Source organism: Globicephala melas, chromosome 8 (assembly GCF_963455315.2).
Source record: "Globicephala melas chromosome 8, mGloMel1.2, whole genome shotgun sequence".
In the NCBI taxonomy this organism is placed as follows: domain Eukaryota; kingdom Metazoa; phylum Chordata; class Mammalia; order Artiodactyla; family Delphinidae; genus Globicephala; species Globicephala melas.
Window position 1 is genome coordinate 9892044 of NC_083321.1, and position 23436 is coordinate 9915479.

The 23436-nt window shown below is 44.0% G+C and overlaps 2 protein-coding genes across 17 annotated transcripts in view; one reads left to right on the forward strand and one right to left on the reverse strand.

Annotated features, from left to right (window-relative positions):
* Nucleotides 1–678, reverse strand: part of SDHAF2 (succinate dehydrogenase complex assembly factor 2) — a 15884-nt gene extending 15206 nt beyond the window's left edge. The window contains exon 1 of the mRNA XM_030833979.3: nt 526–678. Within this exon, the coding sequence (XP_030689839.1) occupies nt 526–561 (36 nt within the window). The 5' untranslated portion in view covers nt 562–678. The remainder of the gene's footprint in view (nt 1–525) is intronic.
* Nucleotides 677–23385, forward strand: CPSF7 (cleavage and polyadenylation specific factor 7). 16 transcript variants are annotated; one of them, XR_009564834.1, is made up of 12 exons: nt 677–784; nt 1402–1510; nt 8011–8229; nt 9071–9174; nt 9778–9950; nt 12819–13233; nt 13738–13856; nt 16088–16256; nt 16880–17047; nt 20340–20386; nt 20974–20994; nt 21410–23385. XR_009564834.1 is itself a non-coding variant. In XM_060303126.1 (11 exons), the coding sequence occupies exons 2-9, from the start codon at nt 1457–1459 to the stop codon at nt 17040–17042; spliced, it is 1416 nt and encodes a 471-aa protein (XP_060159109.1). In that variant the 5' UTR covers nt 677–784; nt 1402–1456; the 3' UTR covers nt 17043–17047; nt 20352–20386; nt 20480–23385. The 16 variants fall into 16 exon arrangements, 9 of the variants coding, with proteins under 9 accessions (XP_060159109.1, XP_060159111.1, XP_060159108.1 ...); XR_009564832.1 differs by having other exon boundaries at nt 20352–20386; XR_009564830.1 differs by having other exon boundaries at nt 16880–20386.
* The last annotated feature ends 51 nt before the right edge of the window (nt 23386–23436 follow it).

Below are 23436 nucleotides of genomic sequence, written 5' to 3' on the forward strand. Positions count from 1 at the left end.
CACTCTTGAACCACCACTGGGTAAAAAGAGAAATCAAAAGGGAATCAGAAAATATCTGCAGACAAAAACACATCACAAAGCTATGAGACTGAGCAAAAGCGGTTCTAAGAGAGAAGTTTACAGTGTTAACAGTCTATATTCAAAAAGAAAAACGATCTTATGAAACTATGTGAAACCATGACAGATACTAAAGACTTAAAAAGAACAGAGAGACTTAAAAAAAGAGAGAAGGGGCGCCCAGAGTCTGTCGGGCCAGCTCCACCTGGGAAATAGGTGAAATCTGAATTGGGTCTCCCACGAAGACTGACGGTTCAACGATATTACGAAACAGACACACAGTGGGCTCAGGCAAGGGTGAATGTAACCTGAATCTCCCTACGTTGCAAGATCGACCTCTCCTTGGGTCTGCCCTTGCCCTGGGCTATCAGGCAGTTGGACGCTTCTCTCGGCCTCCACTTCAGAGGAAGACGAGATACAGTTCTCACTGCGGCCTGCTTAGGACCCTATAACCCCCACTCTCCTCACCCGCGGAAGGGCCGGGAACACAGCTGCCACCGCCATTTTACCCGACCCGCATCAGAAGTCAGAGGCCCGGCCACTTCCGGGAACTTCCGGGCACCAGTCCCGCAGACAGCAGCTCTGAGGACCTGAGCCGGAAGATGCGTCCTCGCGTATGGCGGAAGTGGCTGTGCGTGTGACGCCGGCGGCGGGGGACCTGGGGCAGAGAGCGGTTCGCGCGCTTCGGGCCTAGTCCGGACTCGCCGCCGCCGCCGCCATATTCCCGGTAACGGGGGCGCGCGGCCGGGGGCCGGCTGGGCCGGAAGAGGGCTCGGGGACGGCGCTGAGGCGGGGAGGGGGTCGGTTGAGTTTGGGGTACCCGGAGTTGGCGGGCGGCGGGAGGCGCGGGCCTTTGAGGGAGGGGGCCGAGGGCGTCGGGCCGGGTCTGTGGGGAGGGAGCGCGGCGGGCCTAGCTGGGGGCGAGGACTAGGCCTGGGTGGGGAGCGGAGGGGGTTGGAGATCCGAGACCCGCAGGGACTCTAGCCGGGGCCGCTTGGGGCCTCGGCAGGTGCGGCGGGCTGTAGCTGCGGGCTTCGCCGCGATCGTTCTTCGCAGCGCCATCCGAGGGCCCCTAGGAGCAGAGGCCTGCACTTCCTCGTCGCGCCCAGGCAGCTGCGGCGCAGCTCCGGTCGGGCCCGAGGGTGATGGGCAGCGAGCCCCGCGAGCCCCGGTGGCCTGGGAGAGCGAGGGGCGGCGCGAGGCCGGGGGCGGGGCGGAGCGGGTGGGGCAGAGCTCGGGCTGCCGGGATGCTGCGTCTCTGGAGACGGGAGGTTGGCAACCAATGCCCTCATCCCACCCTGGGACCCTTATGCCTCTAACTCTGTTTCTTTCTGGATACTGCAGTGGCATCTTTTTTACCTTGTCCATTTTCCGGGCTCGAGATCTTCCTTCCGGAGCCATGTCAGAAGGAGTGGACTTGATTGATATATATGCTGACGAGGAGTTCAATCAGGTGAGCGGTCATCGGGAACATTGGTATTTTCCTGTACCAGCTGAGGAATCACTTGCACCAAACTTGCAGTGGTTCCAGGCTGTGTCAGTCCATGAAGATTTTATAGGCCTAAACACCCCTCTGTCAGATCTAAAATTTTCCCTCTAGCACAGACTTCCAAGATTTCTGACCGTTCTGCTTTATGTTAACTTAAGCCTCCAGGCTTGATTTTAAAAGCTTTGATTTAAGAATAAATAAAAATGAGGTTTAATAGAGTGATGAATCAACCTGTGGAACTTGCTCCCCCAGGAAGCCAAAGTTGGATGTCAGTCTCTTCGAAGACTAACCAAAATTAAAAATCAGAATTAGGTTTGCTATAGTATTCATGAGGATGATGTTGGTACCTGTTCCTTTGAGATTCTCTCAAACTGCCCCTGGAGAAATGCAGTCTCCTCCCCCATAGGGCAGTGAGAGGCATGGTATAAAAGATAGCTTTAACGTTTAATTTCAGCTGCATTCCAGTTGTTTTCTGTCTTCCTTCCTTTCAGAAGTAGCTTGACTCCAGGCTTGAGAAGTAAATTTTATTGATGGATCTCCTTGTTTGGTGGGGGGAGGTAAAGGTGTTGGACAAACCAGTTACGAAGCAGATACAGACTCAGCCACATGCTCTAAGTTGGATTTGTTGGTCTCTATATGATATGTCAAGAAATACGATACAGTAATCTCCTTTGAAACAATAATTTCACATACAGTTCAGTTCTGAGTTCTTGAGGTCAAATCTCAAGAGTGTCCCAAAATCTCTATTTAAAACTTACTAATATCTTGCCTGGATTATTTTCAGCACTGTTCTACTTCAGTAAGCTGGTTCTTCCTGTTGGCATCTTTTAATGGCTACATGTAAGGACCTGGAAAGAGGATAAAAAAACAGGCTAGGGAAGGAAAGTGCTCTGATTGGACCCTGGCTTTGATATGAAGCAACAGAAGAGGTTGATATATGCCATTTCTTTCACTTGACATAAGTTAGTCATTTTCCCATGTCTTCTCAGGCAAACTGAAGTCATGTACATGTGGCTGTTGATTAACTTAAATACATGAAGATTTTTCTTTAAATTTCAAACAAGTCATAATTATTTCTGGATGAGAAAAAAGGTTTAGAATATTTAGTTACAAACCATTGTTTTCCTGAGTTTTTCATATTACTTTGAATCAGACTTACTACTTTTTACTGTTTTTTTAGTACTAGATAGCAAGAAAACAAGGCTCCCTTAGTTGTTTTCAATTATTCATTTTAAAAACTTCTTTTCCCCTAATTTCCTTATCTGTGGGTTGGTAACAGTGCTGCTGATTCACTTTGGGAAATGGGTAGAACAGGGTCCTTGACCACAGGAACATTTGGTCTGAGAAATGAGATTCCATAATTTCTTAAGCAATGCAGCTTGTAGGTCATAGACAAGACATAGGCCTCATCCAGTGGTCACTGCTTTGTCAAGGTAGAAGTCATTGGCCTCAACAATTTGTTCTCTGGTCTCTTTAGTTAAACAGGACTTTTTTATGGGTCTAAGATAGGCCAAAGATGGTGTGTGAAATCAAGTAGACATTTATATCAAATGGACAGTATTTGATACTTAGTAAGTTGAAAAAAGTATAGATTTTGAATGTCTTATGGCTGGGGGAAGGTCAGGGGAAGGGTGCTTTTTTCCCCACAAGTAAGTTAATTTTTAGCAAAGCTGGTTTTAGTATGTTCTGGAAGCGCTAAAGAAGTGGTAAAAGCTCTGTTTGGCTAGGATTGTTAGAAGCAAGCTTAGACTGAAGGCAGCAAGTACACATTGTGTTTTAGAAGGTTATAAGACTGTTATTGATTCACCCCAAGCTTACCCGTGCACAAGAACCTTGTCATGTGTACTTTGCTCCCCAGGGAAAATAAGCACTGTTCCTAGATGGAACCCTATCGTGCTGACTCCTGGATCTCTTAAAACATGTGCTACAAAAGCTTCTTTTGCAGAGCTACTTCACTCCTTTTACAGTTGGAATCTTAGGGTTCACAGCTGCTCTCTTAGGCTGGGGAGAACAACTAGAAAAGAGACTGAGAGCTGCCATCCTGCTGAGTGTTTTGTCTCTGTTCTGTTCCTTATGCAAAGATAGGTACTTTACACAATATGCTTAGTTTTTCTCATTTTTATCAACAAGTATTTATTGAGCTACTTCTGTTTGCTAGGCACTGTGTTAGAAGTAGTGAGATAAAAGGAAAAAATGGATTTCTTCTACTCAAAAGAGGTTCTATTCCTGGTGGTTGAGAGCAGTGGACAGTGATGGAAGGAGAGTGTGAGGTGAGAACTGTGGAAATAGTAATTATAAAGCCAAAAACTGAGCTTTGGTTACAGTTAAAAGAAAATTATATCAAATGGGTTGCTTTGAGAAAAATAAATCCTAAGCTTTATTATTCCCCTTAGACATCAGGAAAAGGGCTGGCAGGTAGGAACATTGAACAGACAGGTGGGGAAGTTCTCATTTAAATTCATAATCATGCAAGTTCTCTTTTGTAAACCAAGAGGCTTCATGAGACAACCACAGTTATTCCTATGCTGTTAAATGCAAAATTGTCCCTGGTATTAATTCAGTATTAAATACATACTTCTTTTTTAATCTCCCTGAAATGAATCCCTCCACATCAATGCCTGTAAAACATTGTATTTTTCACTTAATTTGTAGAATTAGATTTTTCTTTACCTGCATAAAACACCAGCTCATTTGGTAATCTGAAAGACCTCAGGCCCTATCTGTTTTTCTGTCTTAGCAACTGAAGAGTAAAGTGAACTGATGTTGCTAGCAGATTTAAATCCAAACACAACTTGATACATTGTTTCTTCAATAAAATCTTCAACAGAATCCTCAACAGGTCTGCCTGTGCATCAGAAAAGTTCCCACAAACTTCTTTGAACTGAGGCTCTGTGGCACAGAGAGACCATTTGAATCTTGTGACAATTTTGCGTTCATTGAATCCTTTTGTGTTTCTTAAAGTGGTAAGGTAATCCATCCACCAGGGTCTTCCAGGATTGAGTCTGTCATATTCTCTAAGGAACCCTGAAAGAGTAGATTGTTTGCCGAGGCTTACAGTATGGGGGATTTCCTGGTGATATGTTTGATGTCTGAGCTGCCTGAGTCTGCATGTCCTCTACCCAATTATCAGCAATAATTTTTGTATTACAACTTTTAGACACACATCTCTGAATCACAGATACTACATGGAAGGAATTGCAGTTTGGTTCCACTGACCATCCAAGATGGTGTGTTTCCTTATTCCCTTTAAGTTCCATTTCACAATCCTTGATTTATTTTAAAAAAAAAAAAAAAGGCACCCTGGTTTGAAGTGTGAAGTAGTGTTGTCTGAGGATTAGAGCATTGGAGAAGATTGAGTGGTTTCTAAGTCCTTTCTCTACCTTGAACCACAAGGGCAAATCATACCTAGTACATGAATAAATAAATAAGTGGTTTGGGGCTTCCCTGGTGGCGCAGTGGTTGAGAGTCCGCCTGCTGATGCAGGGGACACGGGTTCGTGCCCTGGTCCGGGAAGATCCCACATGCCGCGAAGCGGCTGGGCCCGTGAGCCATGGCCGCTGAGCCTGCGCGTCCGGAGCCTGTGCTCCGCAATGGGAGAGGCCACAACAGTGAGAGGCCCGCATACCGCAAAAAACAAACAAACAAAAAAACTAAGTGGTTTGTCTAGAGTTAGGATTGTTTGAGATGTAAGGCTGTGAAATATTTTACACATAAAATGTTGAGTTATTAGCCGTAGCTTTCTTCACCTTTTTAATTTATTATCCACCCTGTGCTCTCCAATGTTAGCTTCTCCCCGTTCTTCACATACGCATCCTTTTTTATGCAAGGTCCTTATTTATAGGTTTGACTACCTAAAATAGTTTTCCTGTGCTTATTTGCCTCACTGATTCCTTTTCTTGCTTTTAAGTTGCCCCTAAAAAGTTTACTCCCTTTTGCCATTCTCTTTGCGAGATTTTTACAAGCTTCAAACTCCTCTCCTATGGGGCTTGTTAAGAGTGTTTGTAATACTTGAAGCTATTTACATGCCTCAGGAAGTAGAATCCTTTCCCCCTCAATACCAGAACAATCCAATAGTATTATCATGGTGTGCATGTTCTTCAGATAAACTGAGAAACTAAAAGATTGTTTCCAGAAGTTGCTAATGGTATGTAGGTCTAAGAATGCATTTTGTAGTTAGTCTCTTCTCTAGTCGAAGTTCAGGATCGGCAGTTCTTGTGATGGTATTGAAGGGAGAAAGTTACTGGAGCTTCCTGTCCTGAGTTGCATTAGGGGAAATGATTCTCCTTCAGGCAATTAAACAAGTTACTTAATACAGGTTCTTTTATTCCCTTAGTATAGGCTCTTTCTTTATTCCTGTTTTTAAAAGACAGCAATGACATGAATGAGCTATAGTTTCCCTAAGACACTCCGAACGTCTCCCTGTACTCTCATTTTGGCAGTATCCTCTTTAGCACTGTTTGGATGTTTTAGAATGTTACCTGAAAATATACTTGTCTGATCCTTAAAATAAAAAGATCCTCTCTGAGATAATGACATTGCAAAATCTGAAACATTAAGGTCCCTTAGTAGTAGTTCTTTTGATTTTAGGAATTTTTATATAAGTGTTAGCTTGGGCTGCTGTAACAAAATAGCAAAGACTGGGTGGCTTATAAACAAATGTATTTCTCACAGTTCTAGAGGCTGGAAAACTGAGATCAGGTTCATGTTCTGGTGATCAGCCTCTCTCAGTTGCAGACTGCCAGCTTGTATCCTCACATCATGCAGAGCATAGCAGAGCAAGCAAGCTCTCTTGATTCTTATAAGGGCACTAATCCCTTTCATGGGCTCTACCCTCAAGACCTCATCTCATCTTAATTACCTCCTGAAGGCCCTACCTCCTAATACCATCACATTGGGGAGTAGGGTTTCAGTGTATGTAGGGGGGAATCAAACATTCAGTCCATAACAGTAATATATCACATAGGCAAAAAGTATATTTTGCCTATCTTGCAGAATTCACGTTCATATTTGAAAGCTTACTATAACACAGCTTCTGATATCGGTGCTTGTCCTGTTTCCTGACCTTTATATATATATATATATATATTTTTTTTTTTAATTTTTATTTATTTATTTTTGGCTGTATTGGGTCTTTGTTTCTGTGCAAGGGCTTTCTCTAGTTGCGGCAAGCGGGGGCCACTCTTCATCGCGGTGCATGGGCCTCTCACTGTCGCGGCCTCTCGTTGCAGAGCACAGGCTCCGGACGCACAGGCTCAGCGGCCATGGCTCACGGGCCCAGCCGCTCTGCGGCATGTGGGATCTTCCCAGACCAGGGCTCGAACCCGTGTCCCCTGCATTGGCAGGCAGACTCTCAACCACTGCGCCACCAGGGAAGCCCCTGACCTTTATATTTTAGAGAACTTAACTGTTTTTGTGTATCATTGGACATCTCTGGTATTGCTCAAAGGTGTCTCATAAATGTCATGGTAATGTATTGGATCTGCATGTCATTTGAGAAATAGAACTTATAATGGAAAATCCCCCCATTATTCACTTCCCTTTTATTTTTTATATTTCTTTGATGGTTAATGGAAAGATGGGATTATGTACTATGAGTTTTAGAGCTTCTCTAAATCATTTGTGTAAGTCAAAGAGTTTAAACCAATAACTCCCATTCTTTTTTGTGTTTTGGTTCCCACTTTAACATGCTTTTCCCCCGATTTACATTTCTAAATAAATATACTCCCTTTCTTTCCTTCCTTCCTTCCTTCCTTCCTTCCGTTCTTCCTCCCTCCCTCCCTCCCTCCCTTCCATTTTTGGCTGCATTGGGTCTTTGTTTCTGCACATGGGCTTTCTCTTGTTGCAGGAGCAGAGGCTACTCTTCGTTGCGGTGCGCGGGCTTCTCATTGCGGTGGTTTCTCTTGTTGCGGAGCACGGGCTCTAGGCGAGCAGGCTTCAGTAGTTGTGGCTCAAAGGCTCTAGAGCACAGGCTCAGTAGTTGTGGCGCACGGGCTTGCCACCAGGGAAGCCCTACTCTGTTTCTTATTAAGTAGAAGAGTAAGTTTTGTGTAACTCTTGATTTTGGAAATAGCATAAGATGTTGAAAACAAATTTTCATTAGTGTATCTTAGATGTGGTCTTGAGAAGCAGGCCACATTGATAGCAGTAGCAGATGCATCTCTGTGCATTCTTAGTTTGCTTGTTTAATCGTCATATACCTTTTGAGTCTCACAGTTGATTAAAGCTAGAAACACTATAGACTGCTAACAGGGTCTTAGGAGAAACACCTACATACATAAGTATAATTAAGTGTTAAAATTGTTTTACATGGGGAAGTTTTTCTTCCTAGTTTCCTAGAGTAGGACAAGGAAGTTTTGTATGTTTTATAAAATATTTGACCGTGGATTGTAAGTAAATTAGAGTAAAATAGAATGGACAAAACGAAAGGTTTTCAAACCCACCTTTGCCAACCCCTCGTCTCTTAGGACCCAGAGTTCAACAATACAGATCAGATTGACCTGTACGATGACGTGTTGACAGCCACCTCACAGCCCTCAGATGACAGAAGCAGCAGCACTGAGCCGCCACCTCCTGTTCGCCAGGAGCCATCTCCCAAGCCCAATAACAAGACCCCTGCAATTCTCTACACCTACAGTGGCCTGCGTAATAGGCGAGCTGCTGTCTATGTGGGCAGTTTCTCCTGGGTGAGCATGGGTAACCAAAAAGGCTTGTGGGTGGGCTGGAGGGAGAGCACTGGGAGGTGATGGCATTTTCAGAAACCACTGTTGCACTGTTTTGTGCTCTGATGGGGTTGGATTTCTTTTTCCTGGGATCAGGTTGGATTGATCTCTGAAAGAGAACTATCCTGAGGACGTACTGGTGCCGAAGAAAGCAATGATTAAGTGGGTAGTTGCTTTTTCTGCCATCTTGTTACCGCCCCTGACCCTGGGGCTTTTATGTCTACCAGGGTCATCTGTGGGATGAGATTTCAGAGTGAACACCTTGAACTCTTGGTGGTCATTAGATGGTCCTATGATAATGATGGGTGAGAGGGAGCAAAGACCTTGATAGCTGTAGTACGCTCGGGGTAGGTGGTGATTGTTGTTCTGCAAAAGTTATTGTGTGACATGTTTGGGGGCTGGTGCTGGGAGGTGGTGTTTTCAAATTAAGAAATGTATATACTGAGGGGAAAGTTGCTGTCAGTGATCAACTCTAGCCTATCAGATCTATAACTAAAAGCTGCTAGTAATCACCGTTTGAGCTGATGACGAGCCAGCCCAAGTGGCAGTCAAAGTTATAATAGGTTTTAATTTTCTTAGTCTCAAAGACGGGGATTGGGGCAGGGGTGGGTGGTTTTGGAATTCTGCATGGGTGAGGACAATAGGAAAAACGTGCTCTAATTGAAATATTGATGGCCTTCTGGGTTTCCTGTGGGAGGTCATGATTGTGACTAGAATCCTAGGTTTGAGGGAAGGGTTTGGGACATTCTGGGGGAGGGGGGTGTAGCTCTTGACATTTCTTCCTTTTCCATTTTGCCGGCCCCAGTGGACCACAGACCAGCAGCTGATCCAGGTTATTCGCTCTGTAGGAGTCTATGATGTGGTGGAGTTGAAATTTGCAGAGAATCGAGCAAATGGCCAGTCCAAAGGGTGAGGTCTGGATTTGAGAAGCCCCTTTTAGTTTGTAGCCATTGGGATGACATATCTGTACTGTTATTTTGGCCCTGTAATTTAATCCCTCCCACCCCTGGCCCAGTTTACTGCCTTGGTTTTAACAAACCACCTTAGAATGGGGACCTAGCTGCAATGTAGGAGAACATCCATCCATTGAGAGGCAAAGAAAGCTGATTTCTAATTTGAAATAAATAGGAAAATTTTAGCATGACACCTGTTTGTTTTTAGTAGTTTTGTGTGTTTAATATTAGAAAGATAAAAAAAAAAAAAGGGACTTCCTTGGCAGTCCAGTGGTTAAGACTTCGCCTTCCAATGCAGGCGGTGTGGGTTCAATCCCTGGTCTGGGAGCTAAGATCCCACATGCCTCAGGGCCAAAAAACCAAAACATGAAACAGAAGCAATATTGTAAAAATTCAATAAAGACTTTAAAAATGGTCCACATCAAAAAAATCTTAAAAAAAAAATATTAGCAAGGTATCCTTGGCTTTACCAGTTTTCACTAAAAGTGGAAGAGAATTTCTGTGTTCCTGTCTTGGTTGTCTAGTAGATTTCACTCGTTTTTAATTTTTCTTCCTCAAGGTATGCTGAGGTGGTGGTAGCCTCTGAAAACTCTGTCCACAAGTTGTTGGAACTTCTGCCAGGAAAAGTTCTTAATGGAGAAAAAGTGGATGTGAGGCCAGCCACCCGCCAGAACCTGTCACAGTTTGAGGCACAGGCTCGGAAACGTGAGTGCGTCCGAGTCCCAAGAGGGGGTACGTGGAGACCATCTGTATGAAGGGGGGGAAGTTTGTGGGTTTGTTTTCTGTGGTGTAGGCTTGGCCTACGATGTGGAAGAGTTTGAGAGAGGGTGGTGGTGATTATGGGTGACAGCATGGCAGTAGGTAAGCCAAAAAATGAGCCTCATGTGCTAGGAGTCAGGTAGGTTCAGGTTATGGCTCAGTTTTGCCACTAACTCATTATGTGACCTTGGGCAGGTCACTTTACTGCTTAGGGCCTACTTCCCCATTTGAACTAGACACGCGACATATAAAGTTCCTGTCAAGTCTAAATTATGTGTTTCTATCTAAAAAATCAAGTGTATAGCAAATGGGCTTAATTGTAAGACGTGTGTATAAATTATTAAGAAGCAACCACCATAAAATATAAATATGACACATAAAGATGGCTGTAATCTTGTCGTGAACATACACTGGAAGGGTGTTCTGTAAGGAGTCGACCAAGAGGAGTGCTGGAGAGTAAGAATTTAACAGTGTTTCTCCAGCATTGACCAGGGGGGTTGGGTACCCTTTCTGTTACCTGCGATTTTAGTTTGCTTGGCAAGTGTTTCCCATTAGTAAAGAAAGTTGCATCATGCTACCTTAGCCTGATGATAGTATGCCTTAAGCTCACCTTATTCCCTTTATTCTGACCCTGTGCTCACCAAGACACCTTCTGATACTAATTTGGTTTCCCAACTAGGCTCTCCTACTGGGAAGAGAATGCGCTGACCAGCCGACACAAGTATTCCAGTCTGCTTGGCAGTTATATTTCTCATTGTAAATTAATAAATTGTCACTCTGGTTTATGAATCAGTCTCTTGTGAGTTTGGATAGTGTGAATCAATCTCCTAGGGTCCAGTCATCCCTGGGTGAACTGTTAAAATCAAGTTTCTGAACCTGCGAAACCTGGGGACCAACCTTGCATTGTCCTGACTTCAGAAGGTGCAGCCACCCTGCAAGGCCCTGCCTGAAACAGTCAACTGCCATTACTTTCCTTTTACGGGGTATGGCAAAGTTTTCGTTACCCACTTTCTGTCACTGCTTAGGTCCTGCTCTCAAAATAGTGCCTTGTATTTATTGATTGGGTAGTCCACTGGGACCTTGGATAGGTTGACTGAAGGTGGAAATATGGCCACTCAACTCTTGCATAGGAACAACTATGTTCTTATAACTATATTGAGAGCCTAGATGGAAGTGGTGTGAGCTATTGCTCTGGGTTAGAAGGCACATACTTTTCTTCCTTGATAACCTGAATTTTCAAAGTCCATTGTGTTTCAGAGTCTTTCTATGATTCACGCCTCTTCTGGCTTTCTTAAGATGTATAATTTTACAGCTGCATTGAGCACCTAACAGTCCTGGCACCACCTGGCTGTTTACTCCTTGATGTTAGCTTTCTTTGCTGAAGTGATGGTGCTGACTGAGTGGTGTTTTTCTGCGCTGTCATGTTGATGGACTTGGGCTCTGTTAATTCACTAAGTATAGCTGGTTGACTTAGTCTGCTTAACAGTGGTTGCTACTCTTGGGATTTGTGGCCATAGATACAAAAAGAACCCTTGCTAGTGTGGGAACGGTAGCTGGGAAGGTAGCTAACTTTCAGAGGATTACACTTGCTAATACCTCTTCTTTCTTCAGCTTGAGAGAACTCAGGGAAATAGCACGTTGCCATGTGTGTGAGACATGAAAAGCAAGAGAATGCTGTGGTAGGCACTGGTGATAAACTATGTTAGAGGAACCAAGGTGGTTGCCAAGGGGATTAATTCCACCTTGTGCTTTCATCAGGAGTTAGTGTTTACTAACAAGTTTTTGTTTAAGGAGCACTCTTCTTTCTCTCCACACTTGTCTCCTAATGGCATCTTTCTACCTCCAAGACTCCCAAGACCATGTGATCACATTCTTCTGTTGGATTCCACATTAACCAGGCTTAGAGTAGACTGTTAAATTGGAAAGAGGGAACAGGTTTAACCAAATGACTTGACGGTGTCAGAGCCATGTTTCCAGCTGTATACAAACATGTTTTGAGCCCCTGTTTTGCACAACACCATACCACCGTTCCACGATGATGTTCCTAGTAGGCTGCCCTGTGGGGTAGAGGGTTTGGGCCATTGAAATGTAGGGGGAGTTTCCCAGGTTTCAGGCATATTTTGTACCAGGCTTTTGCTAGGAGTCCCTGGTGTCAGCTGTGTGCCATCTGCTCATTCTGTGGGCAGATCTTTCCTTGGCTTGTCTCCCGTGTTTTCTCATTTAACCTCCAGTCTTCTACTCTCTGTTCTGTGGCTCTTCCCCGTCCCAGTTACCAGTTTGGGTACTTGGATGGAGGAAGTGTTATCCATCCCCTGCCCTTCCCTCCCTTCCCCCAAATTCCCTGGCCAAAGAGCCATGGCAAAGAGAAAATTTCAAGTATACAGCAGGATAAAGAAGGTTAACTATTACTAGTCTAAGGAAAGAGTCCCTGAACAACTACCAGAGAAAATGGGATTTCGAATCAGCTTGAATCCAGCTGACCAGTGATGAACATACCTCAGCACTGTCATTTTCTCATGGGTTATCAGGGTCCTTCTGCATTTAAAAATAGAAAGCAAAGCTAAGGGTAACTTAAATGTGAGGCACTGAGAGTTCTAGATAAAGAGCATTCTTTAACATACAGAATTTAGGGTGGTTTTGCTTCCTGGGTTTATGTCTTAACTAGGTTGCCTCTGAGCTTTCTCTCTGAGGCCAAAGAAAAACAGTAGGTGATTTTACCTTCTTTCTCAGCTACCTGTCACCTTCCTTAGTATGGTGTCAGATGACTTGCTGAAGGATGACCTGGTCCCGTGGTTATGTCTAAAGGTTGGACAGTAACAGCGATTCTGTTTTGCTTCATAGGAATACCTCCACGGGCCCACTCCCGAGATTCTAGTGATTCTGCTGATGGACGGGCCACACCCTCTGAGAACCTTGTACCCTCATCTGCCCGTGTGGATAAGCCCCCCAGTGTGCTGCCCTACTTCAATCGCCCTCCTTCAGCCCTTCCCCTGATGGGTCTGCCCCCACCCCCAATTCCACCCCCACCACCTCTCTCCTCAAGCTTTGGGGTCCCTCCTCCTCCTCCTGGCATCCACTACCAGCATCTCATGCCCCCTCCTCCTCGATTACCTCCTCATCTGACTGTACCTCCCCCTGGGGCCATCCCACCTGCCCTTCACCTCAATCCAGCCTTCTTCCCCCCACCAAATGCCACAGTGGGGCCTCCACCAGATACTTACATGAAGGCCTCGGCACCCTATAACCACCATGGCAGGTAAGGACCATCTTGTTCCTTTCAGATCTGAGCCAGGCATAGTGGGGTAGACAGTGTTTAAAGCATTTTGTTCTCCCTGAGGAAGTAAGTGAGCACTGAATTCTTGTATTTTCCCTTGTGGAAACTGTTGTCATAGTATTGAGTCCTGGGAAATAGTTAACTATTAGAGAATGTTTTTGTTTGGTATTTTGTTTGCGTCTTACCTCTCAACCCAAACCATGTCCTTCGTATCCCTTTTTAAGGCAGTTGATTAAATGGAGTGCTGTAAGTCACTGTTAGGAATGCTATGAGTGTCGAGCACTGTTGAGTCATGCCAGAATTACAAAAGTATATGACATAAATCCTGTCTTTGAAGAGAACATGAACATATAAAACATGTGAACAGGCTGAGAACCATTTAAGACATTATACAGGAGAGCACAGTTAAATAGCATAGTACTCTAGAGTATGGTAAAGTTAACAAGGGGTGTGGGCAGTCAGGAGTGGTATTATTTCTGTGTGCAGCCGAGATTCGGGCCCTCCGCCCTCTACAGTGAGTGAAGCAGAATTTGAAGAGATCATGAAGCGGAACAGAGCAATTTCCAGCAGTGCCATTTCCAAAGCTGTATCTGGAGCCAGTGCAGGTAACTCATCCTTACCGTTGCTGCCTTCTCCTTACCTTTAGTTTTTCCATTGTTTTGTCATTTCCATTGGCAAGAAATTCAACAAGATAAAGTTGGAGCACTAGTAGATTCGCAAGAGTGGCACATTTTGAAAAGCAATATGGTAACCTGGTTTCCTGGCTTTTGGGGAGCTCCACTGGTGCTGTTTGTTTAGCCTGTGTCTAGACCTGCCCCATGAAAACCAACTTAGTGCCTAGAATATAAATAACTAATGCTCATTGTGGTGTTTGTTATAGAATGAACTTCCTGCCTCATGGAGATCTTGATCTCAGTGGTTGATCAGTGGATCTTGTGTCTATGTAATGAGTCCAATGCCAAGTGTAGACCTTGGGTTTTTAGAACTGATGATGATGGTGGATATGGAATCTGATTACATTTGGGGATCGAGGCAGAGCTGGTGGCCTCCATGTAACCTATCCTAGAAAGAGACAAGTCTGTTGGGTGTCAATCTTAAGGCATAATATACCCTTACAACTAACTTTTGCCTTGCTGTCAGTATTAAGTGGGCAGAACCAGAAGCCATGTCTTTGAGAGCCAGGGGAACATAACCTTTGGTTCCTAAGAGAAGAGAATATAGGAAGTTTCCGGGTTCTGGTCCAAGTTTTGCATTATAGCACTAATCATATTCACTTTCTTCCTGTGAGTTTCCTACATGAATGTAAATATAGATTGTCAGATCTCCTAAGAAATAAGTTAACTCTGTTATCATCCATTTTCCATAATTTCTCATCTTTGACTACAAAATTTGAATGCAGAGTGGACTAAAGACAGAAAGTATGTATATTTTCTCTCTCTCTTTTTTTCACCAGAAACCTTCAGGACATCTGAGTAAATCTCTTTAAATTAGAAAATAATCTATGCTCATTGTAGCAAGTCAGATATACAGAGTATAAAGAAAAACAGTCATTGTTCTTCACCAGTTCCTTCACACTGAGATGATCAATAACTGAACCTCTGTCTCCTCCCTTTGCTTTGTTCTCATTCCAGTCATTCAAACCACAAATATTTATTGAATTCCTACAAAATAGGCAAAAATTCCCTACTCTGGTAGAGCCAAAATCCTGGTGTTCTTAGATCTCCACAGAATTGCAGGTCCTTCACAGTCTCTGTTCTGTTCTTCACTGCCTCGCACAGGGGGAGCTGCTAGTCCACTGTCACTGGACCCCTGCCTGGTTTCATGCTTTCCTTGTATTATCTTGTCCTTAACGCTAAGAAAGCTTTAGTTTGCAAAAGCATTGTTCAAGTACCCACCCTGACCACTCTCCTTGAGTCCAAACATTGCTCAGATGTGAGGAATGAAGGAGCTAGTTCTTGATGGCAGCATAATTAAAAATATGTGTGTGCATATATAATATATATATATGCACACAAAACATACATGTCTTAGATATGTTACTTGTATGTATATATGTATTTGGTTATAGATTTAAAATAATTCAGACAGAAATATGCAGTGTTAATAAATGAAAGGCTTCTGTACAAGGACCATCAATAAGACCACCTTGTACAATTTAGTGTCTATCCGTCAGATTTTTTTTCTGTGCATGTAGCAAAATATATATGTAATTTTGATGGAATATTGTTTCACAGCTTTTTAAAAATACATTCTGGACATCTGTTACATCAACTAATACCTAACGTTTATTGAGCCCTTACTGTGTGCCTGGCACTGTGCTAAGTGCTTTACATGGATTGCTTTGTTTACATACAGATTTACCTCATGCTTTTTAATGACTATGTAGTATTCTGTAGAACCAATGTTCCATAATTTATATAGCCAGACCCTACTGAAGGAACCTTAAGTTGTTTTTGATTCTTTAATACAACAAACAACGCTGAAACAAACATTGTTTAAATTACATACTTGTGAACAGAAGTAGAAAATTTTTAGATGTGCTGGGTCAAAAAGTATGCACATTGTTTATTTTAATGGGTGCTGTCTGATAACCCTCAGACAATGACGTGCCGGATTATACATCCACTAGCAGTGTCTGAGAGCATCTGTCTGATTCCAGACCACTAGAATATAGGTGCCATACAGTTTTATACCTGCCACTTCTGCCTCATCCATTTTACTGTGGTTCTGTGGGACAGCTTTTTACTCTTGGTTTGTGTCCTCCTGAGTTCTCCTTTTCATCAGTTAGTTTACTGCCTCTGCTCATCCTTGGCCTTTCCCATCCATCCCCTGTCAGGGGATTACAGCGACGCGATTGAGACGCTGCTCACAGCCATTGCTGTTATCAAACAGTCCCGGGTCGCCAATGATGAGCGTTGCCGTGTCCTCATCTCCTCCCTTAAGGACTGTCTTCATGGCATTGAAGCCAAGTCTTACAGTGTGGGTGCCAGCGGGAGCTCATCCAGGTGAGTTGATGATTGCTTCAGCAGCCTGCCAGCCCTGAGCAGCACTCTTCCAGGGACTGGCAGGGGGAGGAAAGGAGCCCAGGGTATCTGGCAAGGACCTAGTTGAAAGAGCAGACCTAGCCCTCATGTCTTTAAGGGAAAAAAATTAATCAAACGTTTACATTAATAAATGTTGTAATGTCTGAAATCTGTGTTTGGTGAGGCAGTGGGCTTATTTAGGAGGAAAGACTGACGTAGTTCAGAACATGGGCTTTGGAGCCACACATTCTTGAATTTGAATCTCAGTCCTGCTCCTAACTACCTGCATGACCTTGAATATGGAAGTTACTCAACTTTCCAAGCCTCATTTTTCTTATTTTTAAAAAGGGGACAATGGTAGTACTTATCTTACAGACCTGTTGTAAAGATTAGGTGAGATAATGCATGTAAAGCTCTTAGCACTGTGCCTGATACGTTAGTAAGATCTCAACAAGTTTGTTATTAATTTTCCAAAAAAGACTAGGGGCCATGATAGAGTAACAGAAGAGTGGTTTAGGCAAATAGTAGAAGACACCAAAACACAATACTCTTAGAAAGAATGGGGTAAGCCCTCTGAGTGAGGCTGAAAAGTATCCTTCTAATAGGAAAAGACATCGGTCCCGAGAGAGGTCACCAAGCCGGTCCCGGGAAAGCAGCAGGAGGCACCGGGACCTGCTTCATAATGAAGATCGGCATGATGATTATTTCCAAGAAAGGAACCGAGAGCACGAGAGACACCGGGATAGAGAACGGGACCGGCACCACTGAGAAAGGTGGGATGAAGCCTCATTGCTGGCTGGTTGATGATCTCTTATGAAAGAAAAATTATTGATAGTAAAGATTTCTCTCTCTCCTTTTAAAACAAGAAAAGGGTATGGGAAGACTTCCTGTTTAGGTAACCAAAAATTCAGGAGGGCAGGTTTTCTGCTTGTTTGTGAGGAGTCGCACCCTGAAATGGACCTGAGATTAAGCTATTTTTGCTTGTTTTTTGACTGCTTTCACCTGGTATCTGAGACAACACGGCATAATGGCTAAGAACACAGTGTCTGCAGGTAGATGCCAGGTTATGAATTCCAGCTCCTCCAGCCATATTACTTTCTGTTCCTCAGTTTCCTCATTTGTAAGTGGAGATAATAAAAGCGACTGTCTCATTGGATTGCTGAGTATTCAGTGAGCTAATCCATATAGAGCATTTAGCACTCATAGTACCTGTCACATAGTAAATTCTCAATAAATGATAGCTATTGTTATTATCATTGTTATGTTTTATTTGTTTATTATTTATTTACTTTCTTTTTGGTTGCGCCGTGTGGCCTGCGGGATCTTAGTTCCCTGACCAAGGATCGAACCCGTGCCCCGTGCATTGGGAGCACGGAGTCTTAACCACTGGACCGCCAGGGAAGTCCCTCATTGTTATACTTTAACCCCACCAAACTTTCAAATGAAAAAATCAGGAAAATTGACCAAGACAGAAAAAAGTAAGACCATTGCCTACTTGTAAGTTTTCAAGGTGCAACATTAATGATTTTTAAGAATTAATATGTATTAAAAAGATTTTGAAAATCAGGATACTTTAGTCAGGAGAAAGCTGATCTGAAAAAAATTATCTTTAAAGCTTTAGAGACTGTGGAGGATATTTCAATGGCAGGATATAATTGTTTTGGAAAAACTTACAGTGATTTTTTTTTTTTTTTAATAAAGCAAAACAAAGGCAGGAGAGTTAGGGGTGGGGAACTACATTAACTCAAGTAACTGAAAAGTTGAGTTAGGCTTGGCTGGTTCAGGGGCTTCAGCTCTGTTATTTTCATTCTCACACTCCAGGTTACATCCCACCAGCTTGGCAATCCCAACTGAAAACAAGCTTCCAACAAAGACTGTTTCTAGTATATAAGCAAGCAAGAGCAGTTGTTGACTCTGTTTCTTTGGAGATCTGTAAAAGTAGTCGAGACTCTGGCGGGGATGGTACGTTTGTGGTTCCTGAAGGCTGTTGCATGACCCAGGTGACTTTGGGGTCTCTTCTCAATTTTGTGGCTTCACATCAAGTACATTAGGATAATGTCCTTGGTGTTTGGCTGATTTGGTTGGTCTGAAGTAATGGTAATTGTGGAAGGTGAGTAGGAATAGTTCTGCTTGGTATCTTTGGGGTGGATAGATGGATGACTGGATGCAGAAAGGAAAAGAAACCCTCCCCTCTTCTTGTGAGTGCCTGTAGTTCACAAGCGGTAGCTGGACTGTAAACTGTTGCCTAGTGACAACCTACTAAACAAGTAAGAAAGGAGTCTTGTTATGTTTGGCTACTGCCCTCTACTTTGTTGTTTCTGCCATTAACTTAAGCGGAGTTTTAAACAGCGTTGGCCTAACTGAGTCTCAGGCAGTGGGCGGGAGGGTGGGTAGAGTGGGTCTGTGATCGATCTCATCCCTCCTGTAGCAGTAGCAGCATTTCCCTTGTTTGAGCTAGCACAGTTGCTAGTGTTGCTTGTAGATTCAGTATCAGTCACCACCCTCCCCAGTCCTGCAGCCCACCGTGTGTGTCCTTTGGAGCTGACTAGGATAAGAGTGACGAAGGAGGTAGTACTTGGTCTGTGCAAAGCATGAATTATAGTCTCTGGGGCCACGTAGGTTAGTAGTCGGAACGTGTAACTGCATGTCACTGTTCTTGGCGGCTTTGCTCCTGACAGCCTTTTGATAGAAAAATTGTGAGATCCTCTGATCATTAGAACTTCGGGGATTGAACACCTGAACCTGAGACTTCAGCTGTCATCTTGCTTCATTTTTTTTCCACCTGTAAAGTGGGACTTTTCTTCCATTATGAGGATGATTCAATTTGAAAAACTGAAAAATCCTATAACCCAGTAGTTCCCAGAAAACAGTCATTTGGCTGGTGCAGGCCTATGACAAATGAGGAAAATTAACTCTTGAGGCAGGTTTTCCAGTTCCCCACTTTTCCTAGTCACCCCTTTAGGTACGTTGGTTATTCCTTCTGGTTAATTAGTCCAAAAGAACTGAATTTGACCCCCCAAAAATGTCCATTTCTCACATTCTCATCCTGGGATTCTTAACTTCTTCTGCAGGTACCAAGTTGTGACTTAGGAGATGTCATGTTGAGGAGATGGTGCCTGGGCCTCATTTACCTTGATAACTTTGCAAGCTCTGAGTACAATACCTTTTAGTTAGAAAATACTAGTATTTATACTATACGGAGAGCTGTTCCCTGAGAGCAAGGGTATATTCCATCCAGGGGCAGCGAAAACCAGCAGGCTTTTTTGTCCATCCTTCCTCAGGATGGGCACGACCTCTGGGACCTGAAGTCTGATTGACCCACTTTGTCCTCTGTCTGCATTCAAACATTACCACCAAAATGGAGCTATAACCTCTAAGAAATGGGTGCTGTTCAGTTGACCCTTGAGCAGTGTAGGGGTTAGGGGAGCTGACCTCTGCGTAGTCAAAAATTCGAGTATAACTTTATAGTCAGCCCTCCATTTCTGCAGTTCTCCATCCACAGATTCAGCCAACCTCAGATTCTGTTGTAGTACGTATTTATTGAAAAAAAATCAGCATGTAAGTAAACCAGCGCAGTTCAAACCTGTATTTTTCAAGGGTCAACTGTAGTTTACTTCTGATGCATTAGTTATCCTCTGAGTCTTGTTTTGTAGCAACAGTTCCCAAATTACATCACTTTTGTGGTATACGTGTGTACGCTTTGGAGTTTGAGGATATTCTTAGGTTGTCTGTGGCTTCAAGTTTTTGTAGTTGTTGGCTGTTGTCTCATTATTTTAGGACATTATCCTGCTTGAAATATAGTAATTCTCACCTCATTGCTATCCTCCTGGTCCAGTGAAAACTGAGCATTCTGTTCAATTTTGATCTAATGCAAAGATTCGGAAACCCAAATGGTATGAAATTGAGGAGTCACTGAGGGCTTTAGTTTCCTCTTACAGGAAATGAGAAAGATACCTGCCTGCATAGATGCTTAGAGAAACCAGAGGCCATGACAGATTCTGAGGACCCCAGGGTGAAATGGTGCCATTTCAGAGTGTAGAAGGATCAGGCAGCTTATGGATGTAGTTTTTCTTGCAGAGCTCCTCCCGGTTACAGAAGTGCATACATTAAAGGTGAGCATTTATGTATAGGCCATGTGGCCAGTTTGGGTGTTAATAGAAATCCTAAGCCTGAATTTAATTCCCCCTTTTCCTTTTTGCTGTCAGTTCTATTTTGTGTGGTAAGATTGACGAGGCCACCCCCTGCAGATGGATGTTACAACGTTGGAAAGAGGGCTGAGTGTACTGGGGACCTTAAGTTAGGCCGAGATGTGACAAGTGGCTTAACAGTCCTTCACTGCTCAGCAGAAGTTCTTAACCGTGCTTTTAGTTTTCTTGGATGGTGACTGCTGATTCTCTTCTTTGACCTCCGTGCTCTGCTTTCTGCTCTGGCCTGACCACATCACTCCTGCTTGGTGTTAGTATGCTTCTTGGCCCCTCACCCACACCTGTCATCTGGGGAGGACTAGAATCTCTTGAGTGGTGGTACTTGGAACATCTCTGGCTCTATGTGTATGTGTATGCTTCTTTAAAAGAAGGAAAAAAGTTTAGTTTTCTTGTGTAAGTACATGCTCCCTGCAAGGGCCTCTTGGGTATTTGGGGGTTAATGGATTTGGTTATGTACACACTTGTTTTCTTACCATTGTACTTCCCATTTCCAGATTTTTCCCCTTCCCCTTAAGGTAAGCTATGACTTGCTCAGAATAGATTTTCTGAAACAGTATTTAAACTCACCATGCTCCCTTAGAGCAACTTTTCTTGAAATGTAGTAGTTTCCAGCCAAAGTCTCCTTTTCAGTCAAACTGCTTTGATGCCTCATTTCATTGTCTATGTTTTGCCCCCTAACCTTAAAGTAAAATGTCACTCCTCTTTCCTCTGTTCTCCTCCAACCATTCCCTCACTACTCACAGTGCCAAACACTCTCAGACAGTTCTGCTGTCTTTTACTTTCCCAGGCTTGCATTCTCTCTGCCTGCATCCCCTACTTCATACGTTTTAACTTTTGAAAATGCCAGTATAATTTATATAAGCCCCTGTTAATCGGAAAGTAACCTCTAACTTGTATTTTCTTTCTTCTCTTCTGATGTTCTCATTGCAGGAGTCTGGTTGGAAGCAAATGTTTTTTTAATGGACTTGCATCTCCTCACCTTGATCAGGACTAAAGGACGGAGGCCGCTCCACCCCTTCCCCTTTCTCCAAGCCCCTAACCCCTTCCAGACACCCACAGGGAATACCCTCTGCCCTGCAAGATTGAAGATTGCCTGGCAGCCCTCCCAGTCCCACTCCTGTTTGCCAGGGTAAAGAACCTAAAGACTTCATGTGGTTGGGAGGGTGGCAGACAGGAAGAAACCATGTCCAGGTCCCTGGTCTCCATAGAGAACGGTGCTTTGTCCAAGGAAACGTATGAGTTTCTGATTCTCCAGGAGCAGTTCAGTGGTGAGGTTGATGGGAAGACATCCTTCCCAAAGGAAACGGATCCTCCCTGTGGGATCTAGGAGAGTGACTGGGTGTGCCAAAATATGCCCAGGGTCCTGCCCTCAGCACTAGGTTTGATGGGGCGAAGAGGGTCCAAACCCCTTGCTAACATACCACTTCTTTAACTCCTTTACCTGCCCAGCCCTTTGAGGAGGGACCATGAGAACAGAAATTACTTTATGGAAAGCTTCTCCTGTTCTTGCTTTTCCCTCTTACTCATTGACGGTTTGTTTCCCTGACCTCCCAGGGGGCTAAAACCCTTTTAACTCCCTGCTGCCCAGCCTGCTCAGTGGACTTGCCCCTCCTAAGCAGAGAAGGCCCATGAGGTTGCTTTCTGCTGGGGAGCCTGGCAGAGCCAGTTACCACCCTCTACTGCTTCTTGCTTGGTTCGGTTGCCTCTTGCAATAACCAGCTCCACTAGATGTTCCCTTTCCCTGGGGCTTTTCCATTTCACATGTGGAGCCCTTCCCCCAAGAAGGCTGCTTCCTTGTTTTAGAGGAAGGTACTGCCATTGGGAGTCGGGGACATCGGACCTCAGCAGTGAAGAACCCTTGTGAAATACTAGGAGTGGGGAAGGAGGCAAGTTGGGCGGGATATGGCCTACTTCCATAGGCTTTTCTTTTTTCAGGTTTGATGTGAGCATGGGCTTGCATCCTCCAGGTACATACTTTTACTTATTGTGGGATAACCCGGCACTAGTAGGTAAAGTCACAAATTTGGTATTTTTTCACCTTTTGAATTTTGACTTAATAGCTCCCCTCGCTCTGCCTGGAGGTACTTGCTGCCTCTGATAAGGAGCAAGGAAGAAGTGGAGCCTGACTTGAATGAGCTCAGCTCAGAATTCTAAGGACCACCACTCTGGGGGCCATATTCTACACAGGCAAATGGAATTGCTTTTCCCATAACATCCAAATTGTGAGGCGGCTGCTGCTGAAAGAAGCAGCAGCAACAGGGTCCTGCGGTACCCACGGGGCGACAGATGCTACTTCTTCACGCGTCTGTAGGGCACGCGACATCGAACAGGAAACGTGGCACGTGGGATGTAGGGTCGCTGGAGACCCTTCTGGCTCAGAGGGGAGAGACTGAGCTGGACCGAAGCCTTCCTCTGTTCCTTGCACGTTTCTGACATAGCCCTCGCTCAGTCACTGAGGGAGTCCCCCAGGGTTGGAGAGGCACATTCCCTTGGGACAGAGGCTACAGGTTTGTAGCTTTTTTCCCCCTGTCCCCCAACCCCATCCCCACCTCCACTTCAGAATATGGCACCCTGCCCAGCCGGCCAAGCGTTAAGTGATGTGCTTATCCTCAAGAGCAGCTCGGGTGTCTTTTTAATGTAGAGAAAACCAAGTAAGGTGACAGTTTAAGGAGAAAAAAATATATAGAATACCAGAAAAGCCGTTTACCCGGAGAATTTTTTTCTCCCCATTTTTGTTTTGTTTTTACTTGGTGACACAATTTTTAGTTTTATTTCCTGATAGCAAAAGGAAAAAAACCCAACCCTCAAAAAGGCCAAGGCCCCGTCCCCCTGTTGTTGGTGATTTGTTTGTCTTTCTGATAGGTTGAAAATTGTGTAATAAACTTGATGACACTGTCAATCTTTTATACTGCATTGTATTTTTTTTCCTTTTGTAACAAAATATTTTTAAATAATAA

What these genes read in the sequence shown, in the direction of transcription:
- CPSF7 (XM_060303122.1), top strand. Translation starts at nt 1,457, where the DNA reads ATGTCAGAAGGAGTGGACTTGATTGATATATATGCTGACGAGGAGTTC. An exon ending in TGTATCTGGAGCCAGTGCAG is followed by an intron (nt 13,857 to 16,087) that starts GTAACTCATCCT and finishes ATCCCCTGTCAG; the next exon opens with GGGATTACAGCGACGCGATT. An exon ending in GCCAGCGGGAGCTCATCCAG is followed by an intron (nt 16,257 to 16,879) that starts GTGAGTTGATGA and finishes TCCTTCTAATAG; the next exon opens with GAAAAGACATCGGTCCCGAG.